The 25,666-nt window shown below is 48.7% G+C and overlaps 1 protein-coding gene across 5 annotated transcripts in view; it reads right to left on the minus strand.

Annotated features, from left to right (window-relative positions):
- Positions 1–25,666, minus strand: part of LOC147120616 (obscurin-like protein 1) — a 159,840-nt gene that overhangs the window by 15,380 nt on the left and 118,794 nt on the right. For all 5 annotated transcript variants that reach the window (XM_085986751.1, XM_085986749.1, XM_085986752.1 and 2 more), the window contains 3 exons: positions 13,885–13,997; positions 10,151–10,304; positions 4,901–5,062 (listed from right to left, as the gene is read on the minus strand). In XM_085986751.1, coding sequence (XP_085842877.1) covers positions 4,901–5,062; positions 10,151–10,304; positions 13,885–13,997 — 429 coding nt within the window. The remainder of the gene's footprint in view (positions 1–4,900; positions 5,063–10,150; positions 10,305–13,884; positions 13,998–25,666) is intronic.

Raw genomic sequence — 25,666 nt, forward strand, 5'->3', positions numbered from 1 at the left:
GGACTCCTGAGTGAAGGAACACAGAAGAAGTTACTCTCAGAGAAAGAGCTGACGCTAGATAAGGCTTTCAGCGTGGCAGTATCGTATGAAGCAGCAGCCAGGGGAGCTGCAGAAATTCAACAAAAACCACAGGAATACGGCACCCACGAAATGACACGGGGATTTGCAAAATGTTATCGCTGCGGCAGAACTAACCATGACCAGAAGGACTGCTGGTCCAAAGACAAAATATGCAGGCAATGCGGGAAGATGGGTTGCACGAGTTTGCAGGTCTGGGAAGAAGACCAGCGACAACAAAAAGGCTACTAAGGAACCGTACAAGAAAGTACAAAATATGACGGACAGTAGTTCCGAAGACCAGATGAGCGATAGTGAATCCGGGAACAGGAGACTAAGCTGTCTCAAACTTCACAATGTAATCGCAAAAGAGGATCACCGAACCATTTGGGTCACCCTCACGATAGCAGGGTCCCAAGTTAAAATGGAATTGGATACAGGATCAGCGCTAACCGTCATGAATCGACGAGACTACGAGCGGCTATTTTCACACATACCCTTGAGAGAGACATCCATCGTCTTGATGACGTATACGGGGCAAAAAGTATACCCCAGAGGAAAAATAAGGGTGCCTGTCGAATACAACGGCAAGAAAATACGGAAATTGTATCTCTACATACTGCCAAATGGTGGACCACCGTTATTGGGATGGGAATGGATCAGGAAGATAAACTTAGATTGGCACTCCATTCATGCAATGATGGTGGACGGTAAAAAAGATGAAGACGTCACTCCTGGACGATTGTCAATAATCTTAACTAACGCCAAAGAGGTATTTCAACAAGAACTGGGCACGCTTAAAGGCGTAACTGCCTCGATAAAAATAGAAGAGAATGCAGTTCCCAAGTTTTTCAAAGCAAGACCGGTACCATATGCAATTCGCCCAGCCGTCGAGGCAGAACTGGAGAATCTGGAGAAGGCGGGCGTGTTGTCTAAGGTCGACTGGAGCGAGTGGGCGACACCCATCGTTCCTGTCATGAAGAAAACGTTAAGCAATAAGTCCGGGGAGCCAAGGAAGATTCACATCTGTGGGGATTTCAAGGTGACGGTGAACCCAGTCCTTCACACAGTACAATATCCCCTTCCAAGGATAGAAGACATCTTCGCCTCACTGTCTGGAGGGAAGCGTTTTACAAAAATTGACCTAGCACAAGCATATTTGCAGATGGAGGTTGAAGAGTCCTCTAGGAAGTATCTCACGATAAACACTCACAAAGGTCTTTACCAGTATCATCGATTGGTAGTCGGAGTAGCATCGGCTCCGGCGATATGGCAAAGAGCGATGGAACAAGTCCTGCAAGGGATTCCGGGGACTCAGTGTTACTTGGACGACATCCTTGTGACGGGTGAAGATGACAGTGAACACCTTAACAACCTAGAACAGGTGCTCACTAGACTACGGGAACATGGGCTGCGAGCTAACTGCCCCAAGTGCGAATTTTTTAAGAAACAGATATCGTATTGTGGCCACGTGATTGATGAAGAGGGGTTACATAAGTCCCCTGACAAAATTGAAGCGGTTGTTAAGGCCCCAGCGCCTGAAAATGTGTCGCAACTGAGGTCATTCCTCGGATTGGTGAATTACTATCATAAGTTTTTGCCGAATTTGTCGACAATTCTGCACCCACTGAACGCCCTGCTACGAATGGGGGTAGCATGGAAATGGAGCGATGATTGTAAGCGTGCTTTTCAGAAGAGTAAGTACTTAATCACTTCGAGGGAAGTATTGGCTCACTACAACCCAGCACTGCCGATCAGACTGGCGTGTGATGCGTCTCCCTACGGCATTGGGGCGGTACTGTCACATAAATTCCTTGATGGTTTAGAGAGGCCGATAGCTTTTGCGTCACGCTCGTTAACTTCTGCCGAGCGTAACTACGCCCAGATTGACAGAGAGGCCCTCAGCCTAGTGTGGGGGGTGAAGAAGTTCAATCACTACCTGCACGGTCAAAAATTTACTCTACTAACCGATCATCAACCTCTTGTCTCCATTTTCAACCCTCAGAAGGGCGTACCGATAATGACAGCACAACGGCTGCAGAGATGGTCCCTTTTCCTAGGGGCACACCAATATGACATCGAGTACAAAGGAACTAAACAGCATGGAAATGCTGATGGATTGTCACGCCTACCGTTGCCGACGGTGGAAGAAGAAGACCTTGCAGTGGATCCAATGGAGTTATTCCACTCGACCATAATCGAATGTCTCCCTGTGACGAATGCAAACATAGAAAAGGAAACACGGAATGACCCGACACTATCACGGGTCTATGATTTAACGGTGAAGGGATGGCCAGCACATGGCGAACCACTGCTGCCAGCATTCTCGCCGAGAAGAGAGCAGCTGTCAGTGTGCAGAGGAACGTTGATGTGTGGATCCAGAGTAGTAATTCCACCTAAGTTGACGGATAGAGTGCTCAATGAGCTTCATGAGGGTCATCTGGGTGGGGTAAAAATGAAGAACTTAGCCAGAGCGCTTGTGTGGTGGCCGGGAATCGATAGAGAAATCGAAGAGATGACCAAGAGCTGTGCAGGATGCCAGAAGGTCCAAAACGCCCCACCACAAGCTCCTCTGCATCCATGGGAGTGGCCCTCATCTCCATGGCAAAGGGTGCACATTGATTTTGCTGGTCCCTTCATGGACTCGATGTTTTTAATTGCGGTGGATGCACATTCAAAGTGGCCAAAGGTAATAAAAATGTCCTCAACCACCACGGAAAAAACTATCACAGTTTTACGAACCATATTCGCCAGAAATGGGCTGCCTGAACAGATTTGCTCTGACAATGGACCACAGTTTGTGTCTGAAGAGTTCCGGAGGTTCTTAAAGAACAATGGTGTTAAGCATTACACATCTGCCCCATATCATCCAGCCACTAATGGATTGGCCGAGAGGTTTGTCCAAACATTCAAGAAGGCTATCAAGGCAATGTGTAATGAAGATATACCCCTACAACACAAGGTGGACAACTTCTTGTTTGCCTACCGGAATGCGACACATGCGGTTACCAACCAAACTCCAGCCATGATGTTCTTCAATCGAAGACTACGATGCCGCTTGGATTTGGTTAAGCCAAACGTCCGAAGAGATGTGGAGAACAGGCAGTTTCAGAATATGAATGAAAGGCCGACCAGGAGTTTTAAGATAGGTCAACCAGTTTTGGCCCGGGACTACCGCACTGAGAAATGGCAGCCAGGAACGATTTGTACACGACAAGGACCTCTCATGTATACCGTGGACGTTGGGGAGAGCATTGTAAGACGCCATGCTGACCAGATTCTAGAGTCACTGGAAAACGTCAACTCCACACCACGATCTGATACACCTGGTAATGAAATCGACGTTCCAATTGCAACTACCGCAGAACCGATAATATTGGAAGCAGATGAACCAAACAACGACATTGATCCCGACTCAACATTGCCAGAAGAACCTGATACCCCAAAGAGGCGTTATCCAGACAGAATCAGGAAGCCTCCTCAAAGACTGAACTTATAATTGCTTAAACTTAACCAATGTATCTTGCAACAGTAATTGTGATTGTAATTAGTTATCATTTAGTTGTTAAATGAATGTTATGTACTGTTTATCTAAAAGGGGAGGAATTGTTGTGTATGTACCTTTAAGAGAATAACTGGTCTCAGACTGCAGTACCGGCAGTGACCACCTCTGTATAAAAGGCGTTAGTGAGCCTCTGTTGTTTTAGTTTTCACTATTGACTTCCACCAGTAAAGACGTGTTTTGTTTAACTCTGCTGTCCGTGTCTCAATCATTCACGGACATAATAGGTTAGATACAGAGTAAAGCTCCCTCTACACTGTCTCATCAAACACTCCCAGGGCAGGTACAGCACGGGTTAGATACAGAGTAAAGCTCCCTCTACACTGTCCCATCAAACACTCCCAGGGCAGATACAGCACGGGTTAGATACAGAGTAAAGCTCCCTCTACACTGCCAATGTACTTTGCTGGATTTGAAACCAACTCCCAGATTTGAAAGCTCGGTGTCTGACCTACTGCCCTGCCCGTCACCCAGCAATAATGGCCCAGAAATTCGGGTCGGGGGCTTCCTGCGGTTTGCAAGCCCCCGACCCGCACTTACCTAGCGCGCCGGCCGTTGTGCTGTGGGCCCGCGTGGGATTCCGATCCTGGGCCTCCTGCAACTGCCGGCGCGCAGTGCTTGCGTATCCCAGGGGCGCAGTTAGTTCGATGCATCCCCTGGGATCACGTGGGCCATGGGGAGCCAATGGTAGCAGGGAAATGCCCATTCATAAAATTGACAGGAAGAGCTGTCAAACCTATAAATACTATAAGCCCCAAAACATCACTAAATCTTCAAATAAATTTTTTTTTAAATCACATTTTTAAAATAAACTATAAATTACATGAAATAACTATTTTAAACAATAATTTAAATTTTTGAAAAAAATAATTTTATTTTCTAACGGGGCTAAAAATAAACTTACCTTTCTTTAAAGTATTTAAAAATAATAAACCTGTGGAAAAAATGTTTTAATTTTAATTAATTCACCACTTACCTTGTTAAAAGCAGGTCTTACGCCTGCTTTTTACATGACTAACTTCTGGAGACTTACCCTCCCGGAGAAACCTGGGAAAAAAACATAAGTTTGATGCGCACGCGCTGCCTCTCCCGCGCATGTGTTCGACCTCTGAACCCCTTCTTTCAGGGGAACGGAAGTGCCGGTTTCCCGCGCATGCGCAGTGCATGCAGGAAACCGGCACTTCCATTGGGCTTACGGGTGAGTACCCCGTGCGTACTCACCCGTGGAGACCCGAATTTCTGGGCCAATATTGTCTTTAAAACCCACAAAAGTCTGCTCACCCTCCTGTCTTATTTTGACGGTGCTGTTCAATTTGATTTTGTGTCCATTCTTTAACCATTCGCTCTTCACCTCCTCGTGAGACACTTCACAGACAAAGACCGCGTTGTCGTTCTCTCGCACCTCCAGATCCTCCAGCTGCTGCACAATCTGGATTTCCCGTTCTGTAAGGATACACAGATAAGATGCAAAGACACTCAGTGTGTACAGACTCGGGCCCAAACCCGCACCTGTGCTTCACAACCTATTCTGAGGCTGAACCAGACAGTTCGCAAACTCGCCGTCCTACTTGACCACGAGCTGAGCTTCCGACTCCATGTCCGCTCCATCACCAAGACCGCCTACTTCCACCTCTGTGACATCGCCCGTTTCCTGCCTCAGCCCATCTGCTGTTGAAACCCTCATCCATGCCTTTGTTACCTCCAGACTCGACTATTCTAACGCTCTCCTGGCCGGCCTCCCATCTTCCAGCCTCCGTAAACATCAGCTCATCCAAAACTCTGCTGCCCCCGTGTCCTAACTCGCACCGAGTCCCGTTCACCCATCACCCCCTGTGCTCACTGCCCCGTGTCCTAACTCGCAACAAGTCCCGTTCACCCATCACCCCCTGTGCTCACTGCCCCGTGTCCTAACTCGCACCGAGTCCCGTTCACCCATCACCCCTGTGCTCACTGCCCCGTGTCCTAACTCGCACCGAGTCCCAACTCGCACCGAGTCCCGTTCACCCATCACCCCTGTGCTCACTGCCCCGTGTCCTAACTCACACCAAGTCCCGTTCACCCGTCACCCCCTGTGCTCACTGCCCCGTGTCCTAACTTGCACCGAGTCCCGTTCACCCATCACCCCTGTGCTCACTGCCCCGTGTCCTAACTCGCACCAAGTCCCATTCACCCATCATCCCGTGCTCACTGCCCCGTGTCCTAACTCGCACCGAGTCCCGTTCACCCATCAACCCGTGCTCACTGCCCCGTGTCCTAACTCACACCAAGTCCCGTTCACCCATCACCCCTGTGCTCGCTGCCCCGTGTCCTAACTCGCACCGAGTCCCGTTCACCCATCACCCCTGTGCTCACTGCCCCGTGTCCTAACGCGCACCGAGTCCCATTCACCCATCACCCCTGTGCTCACTTCCCCGTGTCCTAACTCGCACCAAGTCCCGCTCACCCATCACCCCTGTGCTCATTGCCCCGTGTCCTAACTCGCACCAAGTCCCGCTCACCCATCACCCCTGTGCTCACTGCCCCGTGTCGTAACTCGCACCAAGTCCCGTTCACCCATCACCCCTGTGCTCGCTGCCCCGTGTCCTAACTCGCACTGAGTCCCTTTCACCCATCACCCCTGTGCTCACTGCCCCGTGTCCTAACTCGCACCAAGTCCCGCTCACCCATCACCCCTGTGCTCACTGCCCTGTGTCCTAACTCGCACCAAGTCCCGTTCACCCATCACCCCTGTGCTTGCTGCCCCGTGTCCTAACTCGCACCAAGTCCCGTTCACCCATCACCCCTGTGCTCACTGCCCCATGTCCTAACTCGCACCGAGTCCCATTCACCCATCACCCCTGTGCTCACTGCCCCGTGTCCTAACTCGCACCAAGTCCCGTTCACCCATCACCCCCTGTGCTCACTGCCCCGTGTCCTAACTCGCACCGAGTCCCGTTCACCCATCACCCCTGTGCTCACTGCCCCGTGTCCTAACTCGCACTGAGTCCCGTTCACCCATCACCCCTGTGCTCACTGCCCCGTGTCCTAACTCGCACCAAGTCCCGTTCACCCATCACCCCCTGTGCTCACTGCCCCGTGTCCTAACTCGCACCAAGTCCCACTCACCCATCACCCCTGTGCTCACTGCCCCGTGTCCTAACTCGCACCAAGTCCCACTCACCCATCACCCCTGTGCTCACTGCCCCGTGTCCTAACTCGCACCAAGTCCCACTCACCCATCACCCCTGTGCTCACTGCCCCGTGTCCTAACTCGCACCAAGTCCCACTCACCCATCACCCCTGTGCTCACTGCCCCGTGTCCTAACTCGCACCAAGTCCCGCTCACCCATCACCCCTGTGCTCACTGCCCCGTGTCCTAACTCGCACTGAGTCCCGTTCACCCATCACCCCTGTGCTCACTGCCCCGTGTCCTAACTCGCACCAAGTCCCGCTCACCCATCACCCCTGTGCTCACTGCCCCGTGTCCTAACTCGCACCAAGTCCCGCTCACCCATCACCCCTGTGCTCGCTGACCTACATTGGCTCCCAGTCCAGCAACGCCTCGATTTTAAAATTCTCATCCTTGTTTTCAAATCCCTCCATGGCCTCCTCGCTCCCTCCCCATCTCTATAACCTCTTCCAGCCCCACATCCGTCTGTGAGCTCTTGAGTTGTTGTGATCTGGAATGCGCTGTCTGAAAGGGCGGTGGAAGCTGATTCAATAGTAACTTTCAAAAGGGAATTGGTAAAATACTGGAAGGGTAAACATATGCAGGACTGGGGGTGGGGTGGGGTGGGGGGGGGTGCGGCAGGGGGTGAAGAGCAGGGAGAGTGGGACTAACTGGATCACTCTTTCAAAGAGCCGGCACAGGCTCGATGGGCCGAATGGCCTCCTGCGCTGTGTGATTCTGTGATTCTGCTACCAAAGGCCCAACCCGCTCCAGCCTGAGGCTGCCATCTGCTGCCAGTGCCTTGCGCCTAGAGACGGGATGGAAAGCCAACCGTGGGTCCAGGTACGAGAGGCCTCCAGGAGCGGTAATGGCCGCTTCTAGAGGCTGTCCATTAACGGGCCTCCAGCCCTGAGAAGCTCCCTCATGTCCCTGGGGTGGGGGGGAAACTGGCCGCATTCAGCCCTCACGGCCTAGCTGCCAGCCAGCGCCCGTCCTTCCAACGAGGGGGAATGGAGGCGGAGCGTGATGTCTGCCCCACCTGGCCACACTCCCTAATGGGCCCAGGGCTTGGGGAGAAAATTGAGGCAGGAGGCACCTTTGTGTTCCTAGTTACCTCATCTGCATAAGGGAACAAAATGTTCAATCTTAGAAAAGAAAGACTTGCATTTCTATAGCGCCTTTCACGACCACCAGATGTCCCAAAGCGCTTTACAGCCAATGAAGCACTTTTTGAAGTGTAGTCACTGTTGTAATGTAGGAAACGTGACAGCCAATTTGCACACAGCAAGCTCCCACAAACAGCAATGTGATAAATGACCAGATCATCTGTTTTTTAGTGATGTTGGTTGAGGGATAAATATCGGCCCCAGGACACCCGGGAGAACTCCCCCTGCTCTTCTTCGAAATAGTGGCCATGGGATCTTTTACGTCCACCTGAGAGGACAGGCGGGGCCTCGGTTTAACATCTATTTCAAAGGTGGCACTTGTGTCAGCCGTGGCTCAGTGGGTAGCACTCTCGCCTCTGAGTCAGAAGGTTGTGGGTTCAAGTCCCACTCCAGAGAATTGAACACAAAAATTTCGATTGACTCTGCCAGTGCCGTCTTTCGGATGAGACGTTAAACCGAGGCCCCGTCTGCTCTCTCAGGTGGACGTAAAAGATCCCGCGGCACTATTTTGAAGAAGAGCAGGGGAGTTCTCCCCGGTGTCCTGAGCCAACATTTATCCCTCAATCAACATCACTAAAACATTATCTGGTCATTATCACATTGCTGTTTGTGGGAGCTTGCTGTGCACTAATTGTTTCCTGCATTACAACAGTGACTACACTTCAAAAATACTTAATTGGGACTGACATAAGAAAACTACTAGGCACTTGGTCTAAGCTTTAATCAACTGTTTTACAACATGGAGGTCTAGTTGTGTCCTTCACTAGTTCCTGTTAAGAATGTCCTGCGCAAGCTGGGCCCATGCCCGAGTATGTATACTCTCCCTGGACAGCGCCACCCGCAGGTCGCTCAATATTATTTCATAAGTCTTTCTTTTATGAATGACTGATTCATGTCAGGGACGTCCCGAGGTCGTGAAAGGTGCTATATAAATGCAAGTCTTTTCTTTTTCCTTTCTTACTCCAACACTGCAGCACACCCTCTGTTCTGCACTGGGGGGGTCTCAGCCTGGATATTGTGCTCAAGTCTCTGGAATGGGGACTGTGAACCCAGGACCCTGCTGACTCAGAGGCCAGGGTGTTGCCCACTGAGCCCAAAGCCAGCTGACAGTGACAGCGATTCAGTGGGTAGACACCCGGCTGGGTGTGGTACTGAGCTGCACAGAGGGGCAGGCCCCAGGTTCAGCGTGTGCTCTGACAGCCGATCTCAGTTCCTTAAAAGTGCACAAGTACCGCGAGGTGAGGGAAGCAAATAAAGTACAGTAAACTCTTTCTTATCCGGCACCTATGGGACCAGGATGGAGCCGGTTGATGAAAAATTCTGGATAACAGAGAGGTCTACCTACCACGGTGCTGCTTTTCCACTCACCATCACCACGGACTAACTCGGCCACCGCGGGAGACTTGGACTCGGCAAAACGAGTGCTGGATGGATTCGGCAAGATTACCGGTTATTGAGCTGTTGTTTTGTATTGAGATATTTCTACAGGAAACTCTTGATTTACCGGCACCTAAATAACCGGAAATCTCTGTTAACCGGCAAAATTCAGGAGTAGGTTCAGGTAAGTTTTACTTCATATTAGTGGCCGTTCCTGGATCTGTGGCTGTGTAACTGGGGTTCCTGCACTTGTTGCTAAGGAACAGGGACGCCTGGATCTTGTAGCCGGGGTTCCTGCACCTGTTGCTAAGCAACAGGGAAGCCCAGATCTGTTGCTGTGTACGGGGCTCTCGTACCTTTTACTATACCTCTCTGTAATCCGGACTTTTTGATAAACCGGCACCACGTCGGTCCCGTCGGTGCCGGATAAAAAAAAGTTTCCTGTATTTTGCCGGTTATTAAAGTATTCCGGATGATCAAAGTGCCGTTTAAACAAGAGTTTACTGTATTTAGATTGCATCGGTAGATCTTTCCTACACTACACTTAGGATATTAAGACTCCGCTGCTTAAGAGTGTCATGCCCAGTTTGGGTCCCCGTGAATGGTGAAGGATACCAGGGATCTACAGAAGGTACAGAGGGTGACTAGATTGCCACGCATGCTAACGGCTCGAGGTTATGTGACTGCTACCCGACTGAGCCATGGCCGACACAATAATAGCAAACATATTAATGCTTCAAAAGAGTACATCAACCAACCAGTGCATTGGGTTGAATTCCTCGCGCTCTCATTGGCAGCGACATGCAGCCAATGAATACAAGGTCAAGTATGGCCAATTACCGTAAACTTCCAGCTTGCCGGAGGTCTTGCTTTCGCCAGCGTCGCAGGTGTAAGTTCCCGACTCCTGCAGTCCGCACTTCCCCAACTGGACAATCCGCTTCCTCCCCATCGAGTAAATCCGAATATTTTTGTTGGGTTTCATCTCCAAATCGTCCTGTGGAGAGAACATTCAACGAGTGTATGGGAGGGTCCAGCACGGGTCAGATACAGAGTAAAGCTCCCTCTACTGTAAGATTATCATGGATTAGTTTTTTTTTTAAGAATACTTGCTTTACTATCTTATAACCATTAATATCTTATAATCATCAGTAACAGATCTTTAATCGTGTGTAGGATTAAATATAAAAGTCTGTAATCATCAACTGTATCGGTAGATCTTTCCTATACTACACTTAGGATATTAAGGGCTGGATTTTGATACTGGAGGCGGGTAGGAGGCGGGACTACAACTTTTGGGGTTGTAGTCCCGCCTCCATCGAATTGTGGCCAACCCACGCGATTTTCCCTTGATTGACCTTGTTGAGCCCACCCAGCGGGCTCAGCAGGCCAATTAGGGGCCACCCGGCAACAGGTGACGTCACAGATTGACATTTCATCTGTCAAGACCTTTTGACAGATGAAATAGCAGCTGTTTGAAGCTGTCAAACACTGACAATCTGTACACTAAGTTAATTCCTTCCTCTCAGGATGATTTAGAGATCTCTCCAGAACAGAAAGCTGAATGCTGCAACTTTTGACAGCTCGCGGCCATTCTGCTTTCTGTGCCGGTGAGATGAGGGACTCCCGAGACCTGAAGGAAGGAAGGGTGTAAAGGTAAGTAAAGGTAATTAAACGTCTTTAAACACTTTACACACACCAAACACACTTACCTCTGCACTCATCACTCACCTGAACACCGGACATCCCAAACCCTCCAAGCCCTTCAGCCCGACGGTCCGTCACGCTAACTTGGCATGTTTTGGAGCCATCGGGAATCCCACACTTCAGGAATAAAAATAGGGATTAGGCTAAAAACTGCCTGTTAACTACCTGTTAACAGGCAGTTAATTTGCACTAATCCCCTTCCCGCCTCGGGGAGGCGGGTCCCAGCACAGGTCGGGTATCTGCCTCCTTTGAAACTGGCATGGAGGCGGGTTGGGGGCGGGATGGGTTCGTGCCCCCTGATTTCACAATTTTAACCCCCCACACGCCTCCAATCCCGCCTCCACGGCCCAATGAAAATCCTGCCCTAAGACTCCGCTACTTAAGACCTGAATTATATGCGAGATGTGACCCTTTTGCTCATAATTAAAAGTCTGTGAGTAAGCTGTAAGCAGACAGCCTGGGGTGAGAAAGAGGATTGCTATAGTGAAACAGTGAGGCTATGGGTGTGGGATATCAGCCAACAGTAAGGATGAGACAGAGTACAGCTCGCCTGGGAACCAAGGTTAGGCGCAGTTACCACTGTGCTGGAATGTTATAACATCCGCAGTGAATTAAAAAAACAAAGGCCGACAGCAAGGGCCGTATCTCAACCTGTGGAGACATATTCCTTTCATATTGCCATAACTACCCCAGATACGAGTCTTAATGGTCGAAAACAGATAATGTAAGAGTGTCATCAGACCAAAAACCTGCGTGAGCCAGGGCGCTACCAACGTGGCATCTTTAGGACTGGATTTTGGGTTTCGGTCTCAGCCAGTGAATGGTTCAGGAGGACCCCTTAGGTTTTGAAAGAGAGTAAGGGTATAAGAAGGGGGTCGTAACAACCACAAAGGGTAGGAGATTTCAGGAGTAGACGTTTACAGGACAAATCAAAGAGCCACCTGGAACTCGGAGAGAGAGAGAGAGACAAGAGGCACAGGGTGCAGCTTACTCAAGGTTACGGTTCCTGCCCAGAGTATAAGTGATAATATAAGTCTCAATTATACACTGTAAACTGCTGCTCGAATACTGTAATGTATTAAGTCTGGCTTGCGCTGAATAAAGGTAAATCACTGTCCCCAGTACGGGTCAACCTCAGATCACTAGGAACCAGGGTCCTTCTGGCTCTTATACTACACTGCCCCATGAAACACTCCCAGGGCGGGTACAGCATGGGTTAGATACAGAGTAAAGCTCCCTCTACACTGTCCCATCAAACACTCCCAGGGCGGGTACAGCACGGGTTAGATACAGAGTAAAGCTCCCTCTACACTGTCCCATGAAACACTCCCAGAGCAGGTACAGCACGGGTTAGATACAGAGTAAAGCTCCCTCTACACTGTCCCATGAAACACTCCCAGGGCGGGTACAGCATGGGTTAGATACAGAGTAAAGCTCCCTCTACACTGTCCCATGAAACACTCCCAGAGCAGGTACAGCATGGGTTAGATACAGAGTAAAGCTCCCTCTACACTGTCCCATCAAACACTCACAGGGCGGGTACAGCACGGGTTAGATACAGAGTAAAGCTCCCTCTACACTGTCCCATCAAACACTCCCAGGGCAGGTACAGCACGGGTTAGATACAGAGTAAAGCTCCCTCTACACTGTCCCATCAAACACTCCCAGGGCGGGTACAGCACGGGTTAGATACAGAGTAAAGCTCCCTCTACACTGTCCCATCAAACACTCCCAGGGCGGGTACAGCACGGGTTAGATACAGAGTAAAGCTCCCTCTACACTGTCCCATCAAACACTCCCAGGGCAGATACAGCACGGGTTAGATACCGAGTAAAGCTCCCTCTACACTGCCCCATCAAACACTCCCAGGGCAGGTACAGCACAGGATAGATACTGAGTAAAGCTCCCTCTAGACTGTCCCACCAAACACTCTCAGGGCAGGTACAGCATGGGTTAGATACAGAGTAAAGCTCCCTCTACACTGTCCCATCAAACACTCCCAGGGCAGGTACAGCACGGGTTAGATACAGAGTAAAGCTCCCTCTACACTATCCCATCAAACACTCCCAGGGCAGGTACAGCACGGGTTAGATACAGAGTAAAGCTCCCTCTACACTGTCCCATCAAACACTCCCAGGGCAGGTACAGCATGGTTTAGATACAGAGTAAAGCTTCTATACTCAGGGAATACAACATAGTCTATGCAACCTGTCCTCATAATTTAATCCTTTTAGCCCTGGTATTGTAACATTTGCATATTGAATTAACATTGGCCCGCAGGCATCTGTACGGAATACCTATTATATTCACATGTGATCACATGCTGAGTTGTCATTGGCCTGCAGGCATCTGTAAGGACTACTATTGTTTTGAAGACCCAGGCTAGGGGTCCTAATGCCATGCTTCCCCCACTGTGCTGCTATGAGTAAGATCAGACCTAATGCTTAATAAAAGAGTTAAACTGTAATACTCCGTTGTCCTGCAATTTATTATTTCTGTACAAAGTGTGCAAAACAAGACAGGTATAACTCTGTTGAATCTGCACTGCACCCCATCCTAGGTCAATAGATCCTTCCTGATGTGCCTAGAGCTGAATGCGGTGCTCCAGGTGGGGTGTAACCAAGGCAAGACGCACCTCAATCCCAACCCCTGCTGGTCTAGTAATTGGCTGGGGGTAACTGTCTATGCCCAAGGATGAAGGATGTTTGGCACTGTGGACCTCGTACCCCACCAGCAAGCAACAGCGCTTTCAGGAGAGAAGGGGAACGAAGAAATCCAAACATATAAATCCTACAGCATTGCACCCGAGATCACAGGGGAAGTCGGTGACCCGTGAGTTACGGGGGCCGCGTGATGGTTGAACCTCCTACCTTATACCATGTGACCTCTACGTTGGGCCGGGACAGCTCACACTCCAAGGTGATGATGGTAGTTTCCGGAACCCGCAGGTCCTTCAGCTGCTTCAGAAAGGTCACCGGGGGTTCTGAAACGAACCAGCGACAAGACAGGGTGAGCGGAGACTGCGGTGGGATACAACACACGGGATGGAACGGTGGGATACAGCGCACAGGACGGAACCGTGCTGTGCCTCCCCACCTCCCCCGCAACCCCCAAGCAGGGCTATCTCTTTCCAGCTCTTCGTAGCACCCTATACAATGCCTGCTGCCTCGCGAACAATGCCCACATCCGCCCCCCATCCGTCCACCTCCTTCTCCTGTAGGAGGACATTGGTGTCCAGAGCAGCCATGTCCACTGCCGCGAGCCATGTGCTTGGTCTTAGCGTCGGAGGCAGTACAACATCGTCTGGTACCCATGCCGCCCAACAGGGCTTAGACCTACTGCCCATGAGTTGCTGCATTTGGCACAAGGCAGGCAGCTTTAGTGCAGTGCTCAGAATTGAACCCAATACTCCAGGTGGGGGTCTAACCAACCACAAGAACTTGCATTTATATAGCGCCTTTAACATAGTAAAACATCCCAAGAGGCTTCACAGGAGTGATTATCAACAAAACTTGAGACCGAGCCACATAAGGAGGTATTAGGACAGATGAACAAAAGCTTGGTCAAAGAGGTGGGTTTTAAGGAGCGACTTAAAGGAGGAGAGAGAGGTGGAGAGGCTTAGGGAGGGAATTCTAGAGCTCAGGGCCCAGGCAGCTGAAGGCACGGCCGCCAATGGTGGAGCGATGAAAATCGAGGATGCGCAAGAGGCCAGAATTGGAGAAGTGCAGAGATCTCGGAGTTTTGTGGGGCTGGGGGAGGTTACAGAGAAAGGGAGGGGGCGCGACCTTGGAGGGATTTGAAAACAAGGATGAGATTTTTTTTTAAATTGAGGCTTTGCCAGATCGGGATCCAATGTAGGCCTGTGAGCACGGCGGTGATGGGTGAACGGGTCTTGGTGCGAGTTAGGGCATGGGCAGCTGTGTTTTGGATGAGTTCAAATTTATGGAGGGTGGGAGATGGTAGGCCAGCAAGGAGAGCGTTGGAATAGTCGAGTCTGGAGGTAACAAAGGCATGGATGAGGGTTTCAGCAGCGGATGAGCTGAGGCAGGGGCGGAGACGGGCGATGTTACGGAGGTGGAAATCGGCGGTCTGGAGCTTTATACAACTGAAGCATCACTTCCTGACTTTCCAACTCCCTTGAGATAATGTCCTACATTCCATCAGCCTTTCTGATAATGAGTTCATCCACCCAAAGAGATCCCAACAACCCCCATTTCAGCATCTATTTGGTCATTAAATGATTCCAGGTTCTTGCCTTCCTGGAAGTTCACTCCACACGTTGATTGCTCCTCGTGTGAAGAAGAATATTTTTGATATCAGTCCTAATTTTGCCTTTTGCTATTTTGAACCTCTCCCCATCTCCCATCACAATTTAACATCACATTCCAGGTTGACATATTCTACATAGAATGACAGAATTTTACAGCACAGAAACAGGCCATTCGGCCCAACTGCTCCGTGCCGGTCTTTATCTCCACACGAGCCTCCTCCCACCCCTCTTCATCTCACCCCATCAACATATTCCTTTCTCCCTCATGTGTTTATTGAGCTTCCCCTTAAATGTATCTATACTATTCGCCTCAACCACTCCCTGTGGCAGCGAGTTCCACATTCTCACCACTCTCTGGGTAAAGAAGTTTCTCCTGAATTCCCTATTGGAATTATTAGTGACTGTCTTATATTTATGGTCCCCTAGTTCTGGTCTCCCCCACAAGTGGAAACATCTTCTCTACGTCTACCCTATCAAACCCCTTCATAATCTTAAAGACCTCGATCAGGTCACACCTCAGCCTTCTCTTTCCTTGAAAAAAGAGCCTCAGCCTGTTCAAACCTTTCAGTTCTGATATCATCCTTGTGAATCTTTTTTGCACCTTCCCCAGTGCCTCTGTATCCATTTTATAATACGGAGACCAGAACTGTGCCCAGTAACTCCAAGTGTGGTCTAACCAAGGTTCAATACAAGTTTAACATAACTTCCCTGCTTTTCAATTCTATCCCTCTAGAAAGGGTTGTTCTCCTTAGAGCAGAGATGTTTAAGGGGAGACTTACTAGAGGTGTTCAAAATTCTGAGGGGTTTTGATAGAGTAGATAGGGAGAAACTGTTTTCAGTGGCAGGAGGGTCGGTAACCAGAGGACACAGATTTAAGATAATCGGCAAAAGAACCAGAGGGAGATGAGGAGAATTATTTTACACAGAGAGTTATGATGATCTGGAATGCGCTGCCTGAAAGGGCGGTGGAAACAGATTCAATAGTAACTTTTGTTGTGTATGTAATATGTATGTTACTTTAAACCTATGGCCAGGGCGGCACTACTTTGTAGGGCGTAGTGATACCATAGTACCACTCCTGGCCATAGGGGTATAAAAAGTACTGTGGGTACTGATCTCCCCTCAGTTCCCGCCTGTTGGTATTAAGTAAAGACCTACGTTGAATCTTCCAAGCTGTCTCTTCATTATTGGATTAAGTATAGACACATACTTTACACTGGCGACGAGTAAGGTTCGAACTCACCAGTACACGGTGCAACAAAGGAACGGCAGCAGTACGGAGAGAGAAGGAGAGAGGCTTCTTACCAGCCAGCCTGCAGAGTCCAGCGTCGACCAAAGGAAACTGCCCAGCACTCCAGGTTCGGGAGGAGCAGCAGCAACAGAGAGAGAGAGAGAGGGTTCCAACAGAAGCTGCAGCAGCTGAGAGAAGAGGCTGAACGGGCGCTCCAGCCACGGGGCAAAAGTCCACCCAGGGCCAGGTAAACTGAAATCCTTCCCGGGGAATGGGAGCTGCAAGGGCCAGAACGGGCAGGCGATCTGGGGAACAAACGGAGCCACGAGGACTAGCAAGCCACGAGAGGGGAAGGTCGTTGTTAATAGCAGCGGTGGTGATAACGGGAGCTGCAAGGGCCAAAAATAACGACACTGGAGAGAGGTCGTTAGCAGCAGCAGGAGAAAAGGCGGGAAAAACGCCATCTAGTGGACAAAGGGGGAAAGTTTTTTCTCTTCAGCAGTTTTAAATAAAAAAAATTAAAAAACGCCATCTAGTGGACAAAGGAGGGAAAAGCTCTTCAGCAGTTTAAAATGTCTAAAGAAGGTTGGTTGTCAGAATTTGTTGAGGACACAGAAGAGTGGGATGCCTATGTCGAAAGGCATGAACTTTATTGCATAGTACACAAGGTGAAAGATGACGAAAAGGCAGCAACCTTATTAAATTTTATGGGGGCAAAAACATACGGTCTGCTGAGGAATCTTCATACTCCAGAAAAGCCAGCAGACAAAACGTATGCCCAAATTGTTGATACGTTAAGGGAACATTTAAACCCTAAGCCACCATTTATAGCGGAAAGGTACCGCTTCTACAGACGTGACCAAAGGAATGATGAGTCGCAGGCAGCCTATTTGCCTGAGCTCAGAAGGTTGTCCAAACATTGCCAGTTTGGAGCCTTTTTGGCGGACGCGATCAGAGACAGATTTGTCTGTGGCATGTTAAATGAGAGTACACGAAAACGGTTGCTAGCCAAGAAACAGCTCAGCCTAGATCAGGCGATTGAAATAGCATCGGTCCATGAAGCAGCAGCACAGGGTGCTGCTCAAATGCAACAAAACACAACCTGCTATGACACCCATGAGGTGACATTTCACAAAGGTAAATGCTACCGTTGTGGCAAAACCACCCACGACCAAAGTAATTGTTGGTTTCGTGATAAAATATGCCGGCAGTGTGGGAAAAAGGGGCATATAGCGAAAGTTTGTCGGTCGGGTACAAAACCCAATAGTGGGGGCAGTCCAAGCAGTACCAAGGCAAGGACAAAAATACATAAGATGTCTGACAGTAGCTCAGACGAGTCACAGGAAGGCACAAAAGCAGAGCCTAAAGGTCTGGGATGTCTCAAGTTATATGGTGTAGACAAAACGGAGGACCACAGCACAATGTGGGTTAAAATGAAGGTAGCAGGCGTCGAAGTTAATATGGAGCTGGACACGGGTTCAGCCCTATCAGTAATTAATGAACAAGATTATAACAGGCTGTTCAAACGCATTCCCTTAAAGGATACGGAAATTAAATTAAAAACATATACGTGTCTGCGTGGGTTTCCTCCGGGTGCTCCGGTTTCCTCCCACAGTCCAAAGATGTGCAGGTTAGGTTGATTTGGCTATGATAAATTGACCCTTAGTGTTAGGGGATTAAATACGTGGGGTTACGGGGATAGGGTGGGATATGTGTCGGTGCAGGCTCATAGAAACATAGAAACATAGAGATAGGAACAGGAGTAGGCCATTCGGCCCTTCGAGCCTGCTCCGCCATTCAATGAGATCATGGCTGATCTTCGTCTGAGATCATAGCTGATCTTACCAGTTCAGTACCCGGTCCCCGCCTTTTCTCCGTAACCCTTAATCCCCTTAGCCTTCAGAAATATATCCAATTCTCTCTTGAAAATATTTATTGAATTAGCCTTCACATCCCTCTGTGGCAGGGAATTCCACAGGCTCACCACTCTTTGAGTGAAGAAATTCTTCCTCATCTCTGTTTTAAATGATTTGCCCGCTATTTTTAGACTGTGGCCCCTGGTTCTGTGCTCCCCGGCCATTGGAAACATTCTCTCTGAATTCAGCCTGTCCAGGCCTGCCATAATTTTATATGTTTCGATGAGATCCCCTCTCAATCTTCTAAACTCCAGTGAGTACAAGCCCAAACTATTTAATCTCTCTTCATAGGTCATTCCCGCCATTCCAGGTATCAGCCTGGTGAATCGCCGTTGCACTCTTTCCATGGCAAGAACATCCTTCCGCAGATGGGGCGACCAAAACTGTATACAATACTCCAGATGCGGTCTCACCAGCACCTTGTACAGCTGTAGTAAGGTATCCCTATTCCTATACTCGAACCCCCTTGATATGAAGGCCAACATACCATTTGCCTTCTTAATCGCCTGTTGCACCTGCATGCTCTCCTTCAGTGACTGGTGCACAAGAACACCCAGGTCCCTCTGCACTTCCCCATCTCCCAATCTATTGCCATTTAGATAATAATCTACCCTCCTGTTTTTACCCCCAAAGTGGATAACCTCGCATTTATCCACATTATAGTGCATCTGCCACGTATCCACCCATTCCCCCAACCTGTCCAAATCGCACTGTAGCCTCCTGACATCCTCATCAGAGCCCACCCCTCCTCCTAGTTTAGTGTCGTCAGCGAATTTGGAAATATTGCATCCAATTCCCTGATCCAGATCATTTATATATATTGTGAACAGCTGGGGTCCCAGGACAGATCCTTGCGGCACCCCGCTGGTCACTGCCTGCCACTCCGAAAACGAGCCGTTTATTCCAACTCTCTGTTTTCTATCCGCCAGCCAGTTCTCTATCCACGTTAATACTTTGCCCCCAATTCCATGAGCCTTAATTTTGCATGATAATCTTTTGTGTGGAACCTTATCGAAGGCTTTCTGGAAGTCAAGGTACACCACATCCACTGGCTCTCCCCCATCTATTTTACCAGTTACTTCCTCAAAAAATTCCAGCAGATTAGTCAAACACGATTTACCCTTTGTAAATCCATGTTGACTCTGTCCGATCCTTTCCCCATTTGTCAAGTGCTCCGCTATTTTATCCTTAATAATGGACTCTAGCATTGGCTCGATGGGCCGAAATGGCCTCTATCTGCACTGTAGATTCTGTGATTCTGTGATTGTGGGACAAAAAATTTACCCGAAGGGAAAAATGCAAGTAACAGTTAAATACAACGGCAGAAAAGTGCCAGGACTTTATTTATACGTCCTACCAAACGGTGGACCACCACTTTTGGGTAGGGAATGGATAAGAAAAATCCATTTCGACTGGAAGTCGATACACGAGTTAAAAGTAGAGACCACCAAGGATGATACAACCATTACAAGCAGGCTGTCGAAAATATTGGCAAAAACGCCAGAGGTGTTCCAACAAGGGCTGGGGACCTTAAAGGACATTAGAGCAAAAATAACTATTGCTCAAGACGCAAACCCCAAGTTTTGTAAGGCCAGATCGGTGCCTTACGCCATTTGGCCAGCTGTGGAAGCAGAACTGGATGCCTTAGAGAGTGCAGGTGTCCTTACAAAGATTGAGTGGAGTGAGTGGGCCACGCCCATCGTCCCAGTTATAAAGAAATCTGCAAATAACACACCGGGGGAACCAAAGAAGGTTCGCATTTGCGGGGATTTTAAGATAACTATTAACCCAGTCACAGAATCACAGAAATCACAGAAACCCCACAGTGCAGATAGAGGCCATTTCGGCCCATCGAGCCTGCACCGACACATATCCCACCCGATCCCCGTAACCCCACGTATTTAATCCCCCTCACACTAAGGGTTAATTTATCATAGCCAATCAACCTAACCCGCACATCTTTGGATGTGCACACGGTACAGTATCCGCTGCCGTGGATAGAGGAAATATTCGCATCGTTAGCTGGGGGTAGACACTTTACGAAGATTGACCTTTGTCAAGCTTATTTACAGATGGAGGTGGAACAGGACTCGAAAAAGCTCCTAACGATTAACACACACAAGGGATTGTACCAGTACAATCGCCTGGTATTTGGTGTGGCGTCCGCCCCGGCAATATGGCAGAGGACCATGGAACAGGTCTTACAGGGCATTCCAGGAACGCAATGCTACCTGGATGACATCCTGGTGACAGGACAAACGGATAACGACCACCTCGCGAACCTGGAGCGAGTACTTCTGCGGTTACAACAATACGGACTCAGGGCGAACAAGCAGAAATGTGAGTTTTTCCAGGAACGTATTGTGATAAAAATGCTAACTTCCGGGAAGTTATGTCATCACTTCCTGTGAACTATGAACTATGAACTGTGTACATACCTCACTTCCTGTAAATGTCACTTCCTGTTGGACTGGTATAAATACTGGTCTGTTCAGTATTGTAAGAGGCTTCTACCAGAGGCATGGTAAAGACCTCTCTTGTATATAGTGTGTTTATAAGTTACTTAAAGCTTACTTTAAAGTTACTTGATGGTAAGTCTCCTTTTTCTTACATCAATTTAAGTAACTTAGTATTTACACTGACAAATACTAGACCTTCAGACAAACTCGGAAGTTAAGGATCCAGGGAACCACCCATCATGGAGAAAATCCTTAGACCTATTCGTCTGGACTTGGACCCGAATACACCAGCAGCTGGCAGGGTATGGAAGCATTGGTATCGTACTTTTGAGAATTTTCTGGATGAATGTAAAGTGGATGCTCCTGCTAAATTGAAGATACTTGTCAATTATGTGACCCCAAAAGTGTTCGAATATGTTGATGACTGGGATAATTACGAAGAGGTGATTCGGGCACTTAAGAAACTGTATGCGAAGACCCCAAATGAGGTCTATGCTAGACATCTACTGGCCACAGCCCGACAAGGGCCAGGGGAATCAATTGACGAATTCCTGCAAGAACTTCGCAGGCTCAGCGTAGATTGTAACTTTCAGGCAGCCTCAGCTGAGCTGTACCGCCAAGAAATGATTCGTGATGCTTTCATCTGCGGGATTGCCTCTCCATTTATACGCCAGCGTCTACTAGAAAGTAAAACACTTGAGCTACAAAAAGCTTTTGAACTAGCTTGTTCACTGGATTTGGCAAAGAGAAATGCAGACCTCTATCAGCTGCCCAGATCTCGATCTGCTGCTGTAGCTGCAACCAGACAATTCAAGCGGTCTCAGGTGAACCCTATCATGGGGGAATCTAATTCTGATAATTCTGATGAAGAAGAGGAGGACGACCCCACTTTAGCAGCCTCTTGGCAATCTAGGAAGGAATGCTTCTTTTGTGGAGATGCTTTTCACCCTAGGAAAACCTGCCCTGCTCGCAATGCAATCTGCAGTTATTGCGGGAAAAAAGGACACTTTGCTAAAGTTTGCCTATCAAGGGCCTCTACGAGGGCCAATCCAGCTAAGGCCTACCGAACTGCCCCAATTAGGGCCTATCAAGATGCTCCAGCTAGGACCTATCAAGCTTCCTCTCGAGCTCTCTCCCGAAGAAGCACACCGAGAGTTTTAGCCACTCTCTGTGCAACGACACCAATTACAGCTGCTTGCCCACAGAACCTGTCTCAGGCAGCCACAAAAATTTCAATTAAAGGGCATACCTTAGATGCCTTAATTGACTCAGGAAGTACTGATAGTTTCATTAAGGAACAGATTGTTGCGAAATTGAAACTACATGTCTTCCCATCGGACCAGGCAATTGCGATGGCCCAGTCATCACTTAATACCAGAATCTCCGGCTTTTGTGTTGTTGATATGACACTTCATGGTCGTATGTATCCCTCCACCCGACTTTCAGTGCTCAAAGACTTATGTAGTGATCTCCTCTTAGGGCTGGACTTCCAAAAACAGCATAAGAAACTCACCATTGAGTTTGGTGGATCCAAACCCGGACTTACTATTTCTAATATACCATCTAAATTACCATTTTGTGCATTATCAGCAGCTTCACTTGATGAACCCTCATTATTTGCCAGTATTCCGCCTCAATGCCAACCGATAATAACGAAATCGCGGCGCTTTAATCAGGGAGACCAATCTTTTATTGCGGCTGAAATCTCTCGACTTCTAGCAGAGGATATCATTGAACCATGTTCGTCGCCCTGGCGGGCTCAAGTCGTCATTGTCAAGAACCCTCTAAAACCTCACAAACAGCGACTATGCATCGATTATTCACAAACCATCAATCAATATACCGACTTGGACGCCTACCCATTGCCACGCATTGATGATATGGTTAATAAACTGGCCGAATACAAAGTGTTCTCAACTTACGATTTAAAAAGTGCCTATCATCAGTTACCCTTGAAGGTCTCAGATAAGCAGTACACAGCCTTTGAGGCTAATGGACGGCTGTACCAATTTCGTCGCCTCCCATTCGGGGTTACTAATGGAGTGGCTGTCTTTCAACGGGCAATGGATGGCCTGGTTAAGCAGGAAAACCTAAGGGACACTTTTCCCTATCTTGATAACATTACCATTGCAGGTCACGATCAACAGGAACACGACTCCAACCTCCAAAAATTTCGGGATGCCCTCCATCGCCGTAATTTGACCCTGAATGAATCCAAATCTGTTGAGTCGCAACCGACCATCAACATCCTTGGCTACTGTGTAGGCAATGGTATCATTAAGCCAGACCCAGAAAGACTTCGCCCGCTCCAAGAGCTCCCGTCACCTAAGAATCCGGCTTCTTTACGTCGGGCTCTCGGTCTGTTTGCATACTACGCTAAATGGATTCCTCATTTTTCGGACAAAATCCAACCCTTGCTGCATGCTAGATCATTTCCACTGGGAACAGCGGCTGTTGCAGCCTTTAACCTTCTCAAAAAACAGTTGGAGAAAGCGGCTCTTCACTCCATCGATGAGAATCTCCCTTTCGTGGTTGAATGTGATGCCTCGGAGGTGGCGATCTCGGCTACTCTGAATCAGGAAGGTCGTCCTGTAGCATTTATGTCCAGGACCTTACAAGGTGCCGAGCTACATTATCCTCCGGTTGAGAAAGAAGCCACAGCCATCATAGAGGCAGTACGGAAGTGGAACCATTTTCTAGCTCGCCAGCACTTTACATTGATCACGGACCAACGATCAGTCGCCTTCATGCTCGATAATCGAAAACGAACCAAAATTAAGAATAATAAAATACAACTTTGGAGGATGGAACTGGCCTCTTTTGGTTATACCATTCTCTATCGGCCTGGCAAGGAGAATGTGGCCCCGGACACCCTCACACGGGCATTCTGCTCCACTATGTCATCCTCCACTCTCATGGATGTCCACAATGGTTTGTGTCATCCTGGCGTTACGCGCATGCTACATTTCGTACGATCACGGAATCTCCCTTTTTCCACTGGAGATGTAAAAAAAATATGCTCAGAATGCCGGCTTTGTGCGGAATTAAAACCTCAGTTCTTCCGCCCCTCAGATGGTATACTCATACATGCAACCCAACCGATGCAACGACTTAGCATCGATTTTAAGGGCCCAGTGCCCTCTTCAACTCGGAACACATATTTGCTCACCATGATCGACGAATATTCACGTTTTCCGTTTGCCTTCCCCTGCTCCAATATGCTGGCGTCCACAGTAATCTGCTGCCTTGAGCAGGTATTTTCTCTCTGTGGCATGCCGGCTTATATTCACTCAGATCGGGGTCCATCCTTTATGTCAAGGGAACTCAAGGACTACCTCTCAGAACGGGGAATTGCTACAAGCAAAACAACACCATACCATCCCATCGGAAATGGGCAGGTAGAGAGGTATAACGGTATCATCTGGAATTCCGTACGTCTCGCTTTAAGATCTCGGGGCCTACCAGACCAGCAATGGGAAACAGTGCTTCCGGATGCATTGCACTCTATACGGTCCCTGCTTTCTACAGCCACAAATACTACACCTCATGAGCGGTTCTTTGGATTCCAGCGTCGCTCATCTCATGGAACATCACTCCCGTCATGGCTAACTACTCCTGGACCTGTATTACTCCGAAGATACGTTCGGACGTCTAAAAATGACCCTCTTGTAGACGAGGTCGAACTAACCGATGCCAACCCCACCTATGCAAACATACGATATTCCGACGGCCGAGAATCTACCGTATCATTACGGGATCTGGCTCCCTGCCCACCAGGACCGAGTGGGACATCGGGTGATGGCATTTCACCAGGAAACTCTTGGGACCTATCGGGTACCCCTCTCCAGGATCCTGATCGGACACCAACTAGCTTGGTGCCGGTAGAACCCCGTGCTCAAGGTTGCGACCCTCCCAGTACCGCGCATGAAAGTACTGATCCGCCACAGACCAGCTCTGCACCTCCCTCTGAACAGAGGCAGACCGACTTTGAACCTATTGGGGCTCGTACTCGAAGCCATGATCTCCCCGACCCTTCACAGAGCAATCCAGGCCACACAGACTCTGACCAATGGCCAACCGCATGTAAGCGGACCAGCGACCCTCTACGACGGGAATCCAAACGGGTGCGACTCTTCCTTGTTCGGCGGCTGCGGACCAAAAGGTAGACCACAGCCTCCTAATCCTGCAGGAGGGAAGAATGTGATAAAAATGCTAACTTCCGGGAAGTTATGTCATCACTTCCTGTGAACTATGAACTATGAACTGTGTACATACCTCACTTCCTGTAAATGTCACTTCCTGTTGGACTGGTATAAATACTGGTCTGTTCAGTATTGTAAGAGGCTTCTACCAGAGGCATGGTAAAGACCTCTCTTGTATATAGTGTGTTTATAAGTTACTTAAAGCTTACTTTAAAGTTACTTGATGGTAAGTCTCCTTTTTCTTACATCACGTATCTCATACTGTGGTCACATTATAGACAAGGAAGGCCTGCATAAGTCCCCGGAAAAGATCGAGACAGTAGTGAAGGCCCCGCCCCCTGAGAATGTATCTCAGTTACGATCATTCTTAGGCCTTATAAACTATTACCATAAGTTCCTCCCGAACTTATCGTCCATTTTACATCCACTAAATTCATTGCTGCAAAGGGGAGTCTCCTGGAATTGGGACGAAGCGTGTGAGGCTGCTTTTAAAAAGGGTAAACAACTCATTACATCAAAGGAAGTGCTCGCACACTTTGACCCAAAAATGCCAATGAGGTTGGCATGTGACGCC

This window comes from Somniosus microcephalus, chromosome 4 (genome assembly GCF_052327205.1).
Source record: "Somniosus microcephalus isolate GS21.2 chromosome 4, FLI_Smic_1.0, whole genome shotgun sequence".
NCBI classification, from domain to species: Eukaryota; Metazoa; Chordata; class Chondrichthyes; order Squaliformes; family Somniosidae; genus Somniosus; species Somniosus microcephalus.